Source organism: Emys orbicularis, chromosome 11 (assembly GCF_028017835.1).
Source record: "Emys orbicularis isolate rEmyOrb1 chromosome 11, rEmyOrb1.hap1, whole genome shotgun sequence".
Taxonomy (NCBI): Eukaryota; Metazoa; Chordata; order Testudines; family Emydidae; genus Emys; species Emys orbicularis.
Window position 1 is genome coordinate 77,682,015 of NC_088693.1, and position 13,293 is coordinate 77,695,307.

General features: G+C 49.6%; 1 protein-coding gene across 1 annotated transcript in view; it reads right to left on the bottom strand.

Moving 5' to 3' along the window:
• FTCD (formimidoyltransferase cyclodeaminase) overlaps positions 1–11,168 on the bottom strand; it is a 34,851-nt gene extending 23,683 nt beyond the window's left edge. Inside the window, exons 1-4 of the mRNA XM_065413681.1 lie at positions 11,115–11,168; positions 6,082–6,265; positions 5,171–5,299; positions 4,237–4,325 (exon numbers count right to left, since the gene is read on the bottom strand). Of these exons, the coding sequence (XP_065269753.1) occupies positions 4,237–4,325; positions 5,171–5,299; positions 6,082–6,265; positions 11,115–11,168 (456 nt within the window). The remainder of the gene's footprint in view (positions 1–4,236; positions 4,326–5,170; positions 5,300–6,081; positions 6,266–11,114) is intronic.
• Positions 11,169–13,293: the final 2,125 nt, after the last annotated feature.

Genomic DNA, 13,293 nt, shown 5'->3' on the forward strand with positions numbered 1-13,293 from the left:
TTCCTGATGTCAGATTTGTGTCCATTAATTCTTTTGCGTAGAGACTGTCCGGTTTGGCCAATGTACATGGCAGAGGGGCATTGCTGGCACATGATGGCATATATCACATTGGTAGATGTGCAGGTGAACGAGCCACTGATGGTATAGCTGATGTGATTAGGCCCTATGATGGTGTCACTTGAATAGATATGTGGACAGAGTTGGCATCGGGCTTTGTTACAAGGATAGGTTCCTGGGTCAGTGTTTTTGTTCAGTGATGTGTGGTTGCTGGTGAGTATTTGCTTTAGGTTGGGGGGTTGTCTGTAAGCGAGGACAGGTCTGTCTCCCAAGATCTGTGAGAGTAAAGGATCATCTTTCAGGATAGGTTGTAGATCTCTGATGATGCGCTGGAGAGGTTTTAGTTGGGGGCTGAAGGTGACAGCTAGTGGTGTTCTGTTATTTTCTTTGTTGGCCCTGTCTTGTAGGAGGTGACTTCTGGGTACTCGTCTGGCTCTGTCAATCTGTTTATTCACTTCAGCAGGTGGGTATTGTAGTTTTAAGAATGCTTGATAGAGATCTTGTAGGTGCTTGTCTCTATCTGAGGGATTGGAGCAAATGCGGTTATATCTTAGAGCTTGGCTGTAGACAATGGATCGTGTGGTGTGTCCTGGATGGAAGCTGGAGGCATGTAGGTAAGTGTAGCGGTCAGTAGGTTTCCGGTACAGGGTGGTATTTATGTGACCATCGCTTATTAGCACAGTAGTGTCCAGGAAATGGACCGCTTGTGTGGATTGATCTAGGCTGAGGTTGATGGTGGGATGGAAATTATTGAAATCATGGTGGAATTCCTCAAGGGCTTCTTTTCCATGGGTCCAGATGATGAAGATGTCATCAATGTAGCGCAAGTAGAGTAGGGGCGTTAGGGGACGAGAGCTAAGGAAGCGTTGTTCTAAGTCAGCCATAAAAATGTTGGCATACTGCGGGGCCATGCGGGTACCCATAGCAGTGCCGCTGACTTGAAGGTATATATTGTCCCCAAATGTGAAATAGTTGTGGGTGAGGACAAAGTCACAGAGTTCAGCCACCAGGTTAGCTGTGACATTATCGGGGATACTGTTCCTGATAGCTTGTAGTCCATCTGTGTGTGGAATATTGGTGTAGAGGGCTTCTACGTCCATAGTGGCCAGGATGGTGTTTTCTGGAAGATCACCGATGGATTCTAGTTTCCTCAGGAAGTCAGTAGTATCTCGAAGATAGCTAGGAGTGCTGGTAGCGTAGGGTCTGAGGAGAGAGTCCACATAACCAGACAAGCCTGATGTTAGGGTGCCAATGCCTGAGATGATGGGGCGTCCAGGATTTCCAGGTTTATGGATCTTGGGTAGCAAATAGAATGTCCCTGGTCGGGGTTCTAGGCATGTGTCTGTACAGATTTGTTCCTGTGCTTTGTCAGGGAGTTTTTTTAGCAGATGGTGTAGTTTCTTTAGGTAATCCTCAGTGGGATCAGAGGATAATGGCCTGTAGAATGTGGTGTTAGAGAGCTGTCTAGCAGCCTCTTGGTCATATTCCAACTTATTCATGATGACGACAGCACCTCCTTTGTCAGCCTTTTTGATAATGATGTCAGGGTTGTTTCTGAGGCTGTAGATGGCGTTGTGTTCAGCATGGCTGAGGTTATGGGGCAAGTGATGTTGCTTATCCACAATTTCAGCCTTTGCACGTTGACGGAAGCAATCTATGTAGAAATCCAGTCTGTTGTTTCGACCGTCCGGAGGAGTCCACGCAGAATCCTTTTGTTTGTAGTGCTGGTAGGGGGGATTCTGTGGGTTAGTATGCTGTTCAGAGGTATGTTGGAAATATTCTTTGAGTCGGAGACGTCGAAAGTAGGATTCTAGGTCACCGCAGAACTGTATCATGTTCGTGGGTCTGGAGGGACAAAAGGAGAGGCCCCGAGATAGGACAGACTCTTCTGCTGGGCTAAGAGTATAGCTGGAAAGGTTAACAATATTGCTGGGTGGGTTAAGGGAACTACTGTTGTGGCTCCTTGTGGCATTTAGCAGTTTAGATAGTTTAGTGTCCTTTTTCCTTTGTAGAGAGGCAAAGTTTGTCTTGTAAATGGCTTGTCTAGTTTTTGTAAAGTCTATCCATGAGGAAGTTTGTGTGGAAGGTTGGTTTCTTATGAGAGTATCCAGTTTTGAGAGCTCATTCTTAATCTTTCCCTGTTTGTTGTATAGGATGCTGATCAGGTGGTTTCGCAGTTTCTTTGAGAGTGTGTGACACAGTCTCTCAGCATAGTCTGTGTGATATGTAGATTGTAATGGATTTTTTACCTTTAGTCCTTTTGGTATGATGTCCATCTGCTTGCATTTGGAAAGGAAGATGATGTCTGTCTGTATCTGTACGAGTTTTTTCATGAAGTTGATGGATTTCCACTCCATACGGCTAAATGCAGTGCCTTGCATAATGACAGGTTTCAGAGTAGCAGCCGTGTTAGTCTGTATCCGCAAAAATAACAGGAGTACTTGTGGCACCTTAGAGACTAACAAATTTATTAGAGCATAAGCTTTCGTGGGCTACAACCCACTTCTTCGGATGCATATAGAGTGAACCATATATTGAGGAGATATATATACACACACATACAGAGAGCATGAACAGGTGGGATTCCAGGTACTGCAATTAGGCAAAAACAGCTCTGAAAAAGGTAGCCAATCACCAGCTTTCAGCATGGCATTTCACCCTTTCTTAGCAGTCTAAAGTGCTAGAAATATCACAAGAAATAGCTGATCTTCCACTTGCTCCAGGGCTGGTCCAGCACTTTTAAGAACCTCTTTTATGCTCAAAAAGACCAAGCACTTCAGGCTTATCAAGTTCACTGACTTTTTAAATTTATTTCAATTTTTAAAATAACCAATAACCTGCCTTTGCAAGGCTCTAGGGCTCAGCTTGTTAAATGTATTTAGGCACCAAAGACACCTAAGCTCATTTGAAAATCCCATTAGGTGCTTCTGCATCTTTAGGCACCTAAATACTTGTAAAAATCTGGCCCTAGAAGCCCCGACACACCTTAACAATACAACACAATCTCAGCAGCATTAACAGGATCAGCTCAGCAGCAGCTCCGCTGGCCACCTCCAGAAACTCCTTTCCACCCCTGCATGGCCTAGGAAGGACAACCTCAGCCCTCCAAACACCCTTTTGCCGCACGCCTAGAAAGTCACCATATGGGCGCTACTGTCAGTATTGCCAGCCCCAAACTTTTAAAAGTCATGAGTCGGGACCCCCAAAATGGTGAGAGGCCTTAAAAATCATGAGACTTAAAAATAAAAAGACTGAATAAGAAATGTCAGGTCCTTTCTATTTGCCCTCTGGCTTCTCAGACCTCGGCTGCACTCAGGTCACATGTTTGTTTTTCTCTGTAACCAAGAGAGCTAGAAACTTCCTTTGTTTAGGAAATGAAAGCCAAGAGTCTCACCTCATCAGATGCTTCCAGGAGCTGGGGCTTTAACAGACACACCAAATACCAGGAGACTCATTGCAAAATCACAAGTGTTGGCGACACTGTATTGTGGACGAAGGCAGGCAGCAAATTCCAGAGTCTCAGAGCCCTGGTAGACATCACCCAGCCAGCCCCCACCTCTCCTCTGCTCAGGCGAGGCAATGGGAAGCTGCCTACTTCCTCACACACAACGGCACATGCATATTTCCCACAGCTTTCCAAAGCAGAAGCAAGAAGAGAAAAGTATCGAGGAGGTGATTACCATCACTAACTGAGTGCTGACGCTGTACAGGATGCAAACTAAGACCCAGGCCTTCCCCTTCCCCAAGGAATTTGAAAGTTTTTAAGGTAAAAGTCTCCTCTAGTCACAATACCAGTATTTGGCTTGTGCATTTTCAGAGCCAAGTGGAAAACACCATTCAGGTGGTGATGTCAAACTCTCTAGTCAACATCCCATCCAGGCCCAAGGTCGGCCATTCCTCCCAGCCTTAATAAAGTGTTTTCCCTGGAATGAAAAGTGTATTGAAGGCAGCTGTCTGGTCCCTAACACTGTGATACTATCGAAACCCCCTCTTTAGGCAAAGACAGGTCCAGTGCACAAGCCCACCTGACGCGCAGCTGGCAGACTGTAAGTGTAACAGTGAAAACGCCCAGAGCATCCACGGAGGCTCCCTCACTCTAATGTGAGCAGCACCCCTTTGGTTCCATGTGCAGCGTGCCGCTCCCTCCCCGCCGTTCCTAGACACCACGAGGACTCTAACCTTTTCAGGGAGGGCTTCGTATTCCCCGGCTCGGATTGCTGGCAGAGATTTCCTGCTCTCCTTCCGCGCTGCTTCTCCGTACAGGTACACTGCAAGAGAAAATTCATACGTGACGGATCACTGGCCTGGAGCCATCCAACACATGCATGTTAGTGTGGGTGCGGAAACTGGGAAAAGCCCTGGATAGCTCCCAAGGTGTTCAAATACAGGCCAGCTCTAACATAATGCACCAAGGCAATGAACACCACATTCGGCCCCCAGTGAAATCACACATACGGAGAGCAATAAAAGTTCTCGGGTTCTAAATCAATAACTATGTTTGTGTAGGCCTGGAAATCACAAATATACACTGAAACCAGCTTCTCCTTCATTTGCTTAGCCAAGTCACGAGTTAGCAATTTGGCACTTTCCCTGCCACCAAGAACAGAGGTAACGTACGACGTGCTCTCAGCAGGGCCTATACATTTTTACTAGTACTCCCAAGAGTGCCTACTAATTAGGGCTTAAAATTTGAAAAGCGGCTAGTGATTTTGGGTGCCTCCAGTCCTGAGACTCTTCGAGTGAGCTGAGCTTCTGAAAGGCCTGAGCAGCCCGCCTCTACATCAGACTCTCTCAATTGTCTCTCAAGTTGGGCTCCCCAAATCATTTGTGATATTTTGGGAAACCTTGGCCCTCCTTGCTCATGAGTGACAGATTTCAAAGCTCATACACTTCTCTTGCTGGGATAATTTAATGGCAGACATTTTAGCCTAAATTAACTCTTTTAAAAGGGGTTTATTTGTTTTTATCATGGCAGGACAGTCCCAGTGCAGAATCGGAGCGGAACAATGTATTGTGTCTATGTGAGCACAGGGGGAGATGGTGGAATTACTGAAGAAGTCAGAAAAGAGGTGTATACAGACAGACTTCTCTCCCCTCCCCATCACCAACTCACCAGGCACGCCCAGCTCCACTGACAATTGCTGCCCAAACAGACTGGCACAGCGAATGCATTCTTCCATGGTGACATTCCTCACTGGGATGAAAGGACAGACATCCAGGGCACCCATCCGGGGATGTTCTCCTAGGAAAGCAAAGTGTTATGTTTATAAGAAGCACACGGAATCTTTTAAAGGGGAAAAGCAACATTCCAAAGATGTGCACAGAGGCCTGGAGGGGCGTGGGGGTGTGGGGGGGGAAGGGGAGGGGAGGGGAGGATGAGCCAGTTTAGATATGGCCGGACTTTATTTATTCATTCCTTATGATCTCAGGACTAGACTAACCCCCATCCTGCGTCAGGGCCATCGACGTCACAGGACTAACCAATTACACTGTATTTACTCAACTGTCCGCCTTGTTTATTCCAGCCCAAAAGAAAACGACCACAAGTTCAGGGTCGTCAGAGGGAGATGTGGAATCTCTGCTCCTATCACAGCCTGCACCTGCCCGGGTAGATTGGTTGGCCTCCCACAGGACATGGGGAGGCTCTGTTTGAAAAGTGACTGCCCTTTGTGATTGTGCAATGTAGCTCCAGCTGCAGGGAGCGCACAGCTCCCCCTGACAGCTGCCGCTCAGCTTCCATTGTACATCACAGGGAGGAAAAACCCTTAACGTCATGAGACCGGAGAGGGAGAGCCGTCCAATAGCAATCTGAGTAGTGCTCCCAGGGAGACCCCGTGACCCGACGAGCACAGCCCGCCCTCATGGGCCTGAAGTTGCTGCTCTGTGTTGACTTTGGCAAATCACCTCAGCCAGATCCATGCTGGACCTGACAGCTGAGACCTTCGGCAGTAGGCTGTGCCACAGCTCACTCCCCTGGGCCCCGCCAAGCAGCACCTACTCCTGCCCCACCACCACTCTGATCACCTCTGTGCTTGCCCATGTCAATGAGCTGAAAAGCCACTCTGGCTGCACGCAGAGCCCCCTCGACGACAGCATCTGGACTCCCCACAAAGGTGTAGACCGTCCGATTGGTGGACGGGCCGGCATCCACATCCAGCAGGACGCACCCCGGTGTCTGAGAGATGGCCTCACCAATGGCATCGATCACCTGCAAGAGAGCACAGCCGAAGAAGGGGGCTCCGCCAGGCCCATTAACGCTTCCTCTCAATAGGCAGCCCAGCATGGAGTCTGCTAAAGAAAGGAGCCGAGACATGGCTGGGTTTGTTAATGCTTCACATGCACCCCCAAAAGTGAGCCGAGAGCCAAACTTTGGCTCGCAGAGGAATCATTCACGTTCAAAGCACTAACATCACCCTCCAGCTCCAAATCACAGCCTGCACCGGGGACTGAAAAGTAGCTGCTCAGTGTAATCAGAGCAATGTAGGACCCGAAGGGACCTTGAGAGGTCATCTAGTCCAGTCCCCTGCGCTGAGGCAGGACTGTGCTGAGACTTTCTGTGCTCGAGGCCCTGAGAACTGTCTGTGCTGTGTTCCAGACATACAATAAACCCCTCTGATTTAGGCAGGCTAGAGATCACGTGGCATTGCTCCCTCTGGGGGTGGAGGCCCTGAGGGTCCAGAGCGAGTGAACTCCCGGAGGTGGCCCATGGTGAGAGACAGGCGTCCTGAAGGCTCAGAGGTGCGGTCCTGGGAAGCGACGGGACCAGAGGGCCTAACCCCAGAGAGTGCAACCTTCACGAAAGGATGTCACACTGAAGGAGGTTATTCCCAGGGACTGTACGGAGCCGAGAGAGCACCGGGCCTGAGAGTCCGTGACACATACATTTTTATGTCAGTGTATGAGTTAATTCAGTTTTCAATACCCTTGTTGTTGTCCACTTAGAAATATACTGATAATTTTCAAATCAAGCACAAATTCTGGTATACAGTCACCTGCATTAAAGAAACAGAGTAACAATATTTTACAGCACGAGCATTACTCAGGGAAGTTGTTTATGGACTTTCTCAAGACAATCAGATTGTAGGTCATATGCAACCTGTGTCAGCTTGAAAACGTGGCTCTCTCCCCAACAGAAATTGGTCCAATTACCTCCTCCGCCTTGTGTCAGGAGTGAGGCTCTCAGCTGCGTCTGCTCAGTACTCCTGACACCCTAACGAGCCCGCCAGGCTGCCGGAAGGACTGGTGGAGGAAGCCAGCAGGCCACTTTATAAACATAGGAGCAGCAGTAGCTCGCTGGCTGCTCATAGAATCATAGAATATCAGGGTTGGAAGGGACCTCAGGAGGTCATCTAGTCCAACCCCTGCTCAAAGCAGGACCAATCCCCAACTAAATCATCCCAGCCAGGGCTTTGTCAAGCCTGACCTTAAAAACCTGTAAGGAAGGAGATTCCACCACCTCCCTAGGTAACCTCTTCCAGTGCTTCATCACCCTCCTAGTGAAATTTTTTTCCCTAATATCCAAACTAAACCTCCCCCACTGCAACTTGAGACCATTGCTCCTTGTTCTGTCATCTGCTACCACTGAGAACGATCTAGATCCATCCTCTTTGGAACCCCCTTTCAGGTAGTTGAAAGCAGCTATCAAATCCCCCCTCATTCTTCTCTTCTGCAGACTAAACAATCCCAGTTCCCTCAGCCTCTCCTCATAAGTCATGTGCTCCAGCCCCCTAATCATTTTTGTTGCCCTTTGCTGGACTCTTCCCAATTTTTCAACATCCTTCTTGTAATGTGGGGCCCAAAACTGGACAAAGTACTCCAGATGAGGCCTCACCAATGTCGAATAGAGGGGAATGATCACATCCCTCGATCTGCTGGCAGTGCCCCTACTTATACAGCCCAAAATGCCGTTAGCCTTCTTGGCAACAAGGGCACACTGTTGACTCATATCCAGCTTCTCGTCCACTGTAACCCCTAGGTCCTTTTCTGCAGAACTGCTGCCTAGCCATTCGGTCCCTAGTCTGTAGCAGTGCATGGGATTCTTCCGTCCTAAGTGCAGGACTCTGCACTTGTCCTTGTTGAACCTCATCAGATTTCTTTTGGCCCAATCCTCTAATTTATCTAGGTCTGTATCCTATCCCTACCCTCCAGCGTATCTACCACTCCTCCCAGTTTAGTGTCATCTGCAAACTTGCTGAGGGTGCAATCCACGCCATCCTCCAGATCATTAATGAAGATATTGAACAACACCGGCCCCAGGACCGACCCTTGGGGCACTCCACTTGATACCGGCTGCCAACTAGACATGGAGCCATTGATCAACGTCAGCCGTTGAGCCCGACGATCTAGCCAGCTTTCTATCCACCTTATAGTCCATTCATCAAGCCCATACGTCTTTAACTTGCCAGCAAGAATACTATGGGAGACCGTAGCAAAAGCTTTGCTAAAGTCAAGGAATAACACATCCACTGCTTTCCCCTCATCCACAGAGACAGTTATGTCGTCATAGAAGGCAATTAGGTTAGTCAGGCATGACTTGCCCTTGGTGAATCCATGCTGACTGTTCCTGATCACTTTCCACTCCTCTAAGTGCTTCAGAATTGATTCCTTGAGGACCTGCTCCATGATTTTTCCAGGGACTGAGGTGAGGCTGACTGGCCTGTAGTTCCCCGGATCCTCCTTCTTCCCTTTTTTAAAGATGGAAACTGCATTAGCCTTTTTCCAGTCATCTGGGACCTCCCCCGATCGCCATGAGTTTTCAAAGATAATGGCCAATGGCTCTGCAGTCACATCCGCCAACTCCTTTAGCACCCTCGGATGCAGCGCATCCGGCCCCATGGACTTGTGCTCGTCCAGTTTTTCTAAATAGTCCTGAACCACTTCTTTCTCCACAGAGGGCTGGTCACCTCCTCCCCATACTGTGCTGCCCAGTGCAGTAGTCTGGGAGCTGACCTTGTTTGTGAAGACAGAGGCAAAAAAAGCATTGAATACTTTAGCTTTTTCCACATCCTCGGTCACTAGGTTGCCTCCCTCATTCACTAAGGGGCCCACACTTTCCTTGACTTTCTTCTTGTTGCTAACATACCTGAAGAAACCCTTCTTGTTACTCTTAACATCTCTTGCTAGCTGCAACTCCAAGTGTGATTTGGCCTTCCTGATTTCACTCCTGCATGCCTGAGCAATATTTTTTTGTCTTCTGCTGACAGTTTTATTTCTGGTTTTGAACTTTATGGTGGGGGCACCTAGCGCAATGGCCTGATGCCCCTTTTATACACCTCCAAATACACATGAGAGTTACACACAAAAGCTATGCTAAAAATGCTAATGCTGCAAACATTCAAAAGTTCGGAAATGCCAGAAACAAGGTTGCCTGTGGACCATTAACAGAGCCCCCTGGTGAACACGCAGGATTGCACCGCCTTCAATGACATGATCACATGCTATTTCTTCCACCAGACTCCTGCCTCTTTCGGTGCCCAGGGGAGCACTGGGGGGGCGAGACACCCAGTGGGTTTCACAGATTTTTGCTGGCAGCAGAGGAAGGGTGAGACTCAGAGATCCCAGGCTCGGGGGGTGGGGTGGGAACATGTTCTCTAGAGGTCACAGACCCTTCTTCCCCATCCCCTGAAACTTGTCCTTGTCCCAGTCCTGCCTCTTCCCCACACCTGGCTCCTCATCCCAGTCCAATTCTCCTCCCCTTGCCGGTTCCAGTCTCCACTCCTCCGCTCTCCCTCTTCCAGCCCGTTGTGCAAGCTGTCTAGCTCTCCAGTCACTTCCACACACGCTGGCTCCCCATCCCAGGCTGTCTCCTTGGCTTCCCCATCCCGCCTCAGTGCCCTGCCCGGCTCCGTGTCCCAGTCTCCTCCTCAAACGGCTGCCCAGCGCTGGGTGGAGCATGCTCAGTGCAGACAGACTCGGCAGGGCATTAGAACTCAGGCTGCATGTGCACAAACTGATTTTTCAGCAGCTTGTGAGGTGGCCAAATCGGGGTGGATTTTTAGAGGTATTGCAGAGGCACCTTCCGGACACAATGGCCGGGAACGTCACGTTTCCAGTGCCTCTCCAAACACGGGGGCTCTGGAGCTCCTCATAAGAAAGGGGGTCAGACTATTTTAACATGGGCAAACCGATGTATTTTTCCCTGACCATTTTCTCAGAAACGACTGAACTGTTCGGGGTGAAATGTAAAGTCAAACTGAAGATCAGGCTGAGGACAACATGGAAAATTTCAGCTCAAATGGTTAAAGTTTGGCAAACTTATAAGCAACTGAATCGGGGTCTTATAATGGGAAGTGCCGGTGCTCCCTGGCCCACCTGTAATTAACGCTGGGAGCTTCAGGGAGGAGGCGCAGCACTGCGCCGGGACCAGAGGGCAGCAGGAGGGAGCGGGGATTCCAGCTGCTGTTCTTCGGGAAGAGCAGGGCAGTGAGCTTGGCCTTGGGCCTTTCAAGCACTGGCCGGGCGAAGGAAACCTCTAACAGCAGCAATGGAGCAAGGGCAGGGCATGGCAAGCGCACAAGCCTGCCCTCACTGGAGAACCGGAGCGAGGCTGCTCAGTGCCAAAGCCCCTGGAGCTGGATGGTCTCATGGCACTAGGGAAATTAGCCTGCTCCAGCCAGGAGCGCTCCGGGGGAGGGGGTATGGGATGGCATCCTCGCTCAGCCCCAGCTCGGACGATGTGGGACCCAAGCCACAGCCGCAAGTCTCCCCAGAGGTGATCTGGAGCACATGGCTGTGACATGCACACCGCAGGGCCTGCTCCCCACCCCTGGAGCTCAGGGAGTCTCACCCTGGATTCCCATGGGAGAATTTGAGAGGAGCCGGGGGAGGTGAGGTCTTTGGGCCATGCACCCTGGGGGCCATGCTGTAAGCTGCCGCTGATACGTGCCGGAGGAGCTGTCATCTGAGGACAAGTTACAAGCATTAACTCCGGCCCAAACGCCATCGCTTCGGCCCAGAGGCAATCAACACAAAGCAGCACCCAGGGCAGGTGAAAAGCAAACAAGCCAAGGCCCTTGCACACAGTTTATCTCCACAAAGCGAGTCACACGGCCCCTTACCTCTTTGTTATTGCCCTCGGAAAAGTTGGGGACACACTCCACCAGTTTGGACATCGTGCTGGTTTCGTTCCTGCCAGGGGAGTGCCTTGGCCTGGCCGCACTGGGTTGTTCAGTTTATGTAATGCTGGGTGTTTGCTCTGACCTGTGTGGCTGCAGAAATGGAACTAGAAGAGCAGGAGCCTTATACGGCCTAGCCAGTGACCTTTCCCAATCTCCAGGGTTTCTCATTAACTACCCGAAACTGCAGCCAATAGAAGGAGAGTTTCTTAATTAAACAAATAAGAGGAAACTTTTGGCAGGGAAGCCCATCTGGCCTCTAGTTACTGGCCTGAGTCTACTGTCCGTTACGCTGGTGTCACTCAGGAGTGACTCCCCTGCACTCACGGATCATTTGTACCTGGAACGTTAATGGGCAAGTCTTGCTCTGTTATAACCTGGGCTTCAGTCTCTGTTGTCAGGCTGTTGTCTGATTCAGTTTCATTAAGAGCAGCCAATACTTATTTACCCGAGTAACAGTAGTTCTAAAATACAAATAAAATACAAACATATGTTTCTGTTACAACAGAAAAAGACACAAATTCTACCCCAGTTCATAGGCTCTCTTCTCCCCCCCCCTTTTTTTGTATCCTGGGCCCAGCCTTGTTGGGGTTACGAGGACTCTGCCCCCCAGGAGAGTGGAAGGGGAGCCCTTGAGGTCAGGCAGGCCTCTGGGTAAATAGAGTGGGAGCGAGGACTCAGATCCTTTCGCTAGCCCTTTTAACCAGGGTAGTGTATAAGCCAGAAAAGTTCCCCACAATAGCGGGACCGTTCCCCCGCTTACATAATTGGCGTCACAAACAGGATCCTATCCATAGGGTCCACCCCATTGGTTTACTGGTTGAGTTCTAGTAGCACTGTCCAGGCCTGGTCGAGAACCCTACCATGGCTGGAATTGAAGAACTACGGGCCCAGTTTGCTGAACTTCAGCGCAGATTATCAGACCAAGCTGAGGCATTACAACAAGCTAGAACAGAACAGAGAGAAGCCTTATCGCTGACTAAGGCAGTAATAGACCAACAGGTATCAGAAGCTAAGAAACCCCCTACTATTTATGTCCTACGGGAGCAGAAGATCACAGAGTTTGGTGACTTCCTGACTAGACCAGGAGACATTATGGTAGAGGAGTGGGTCAAGTCTGTGAAGGCGGCTCTGCATGTAAGAGTACCTGAAGAAGATCATGTGGACTTCATAGAGGAACACCTCAAGGGCCAGGCCAGGGCCACAGTAAAGTTCATGGCAATGACAGACAAGAAAGATGTGGAAAAGGTGTTTGTACTCCTCCTAGAAGTGTATGGAGACAAGGTACCTATTGGAACCCAACTAAAGGAGTTCTTTGAGAGAAAGCAGGAGCCCGGTGAAACTCCCTGCATATGCGTATGATCTCCAAGAAAGAATGAGCAAAGTGGAGCGGCGAAACCCTCGACGAGTTCCAGACCCAGATACGGTTCTAAAAGAGCAGTTGGTCCAGGGCTCCAGGATGATTCCCTCCGCCCTGAAATTAAAAGAAGGTTGAAGGAAGAGAGTGGTGAGAAGTTCCATGAACTCACGCAGGCTGCCATTATGTGGTCGGAAGAACAGGAAGTTCCTGTGGAAGAGACAGCCAAGCCTAACCCCCGTACACAAAGTGGGGGCCTAGTGAATGCAACAGCTGGGAAAAGACCCTGCCCCAAACACAGTTAACATTGGAAAGTTTAAGCGAAGCTGTCCAAAAGGCGGTCCAACAGGAAAAGATGCTGAAAGTGATGACCTAGTTGATGAAAGAAAAAAAATCCCATTAGTATGCCAAAATACCAAGGGCATCAGGATCTCGGAGATCCCCACTGAAGGACGAGCTGGGAAGGTACATTTGTTACACTTGTGAAAGTCCAGGGCATACTAGCCGAGAATGTCCACTGAGAAGGAGAGCAGAGTCCCAGGCACTCGAAACCAATGGAGCACCAGGAGTGAGTGGTCCATCTACTGTAGAAGGCCAAGCAGTGGCAGAAGGATTGCTAGGCCTGTCCTTGGTGGAAAATCACTCTGCATACAGTGTTGAGAGGAACGTGGGCAGCGTCAGCATATCTAGCGACTTCTGTACGCGAGCATTTGGAGACTGTCCAACTGCTGAAGTATGTATAGCAGGGGTGAAGACCAGATGTTT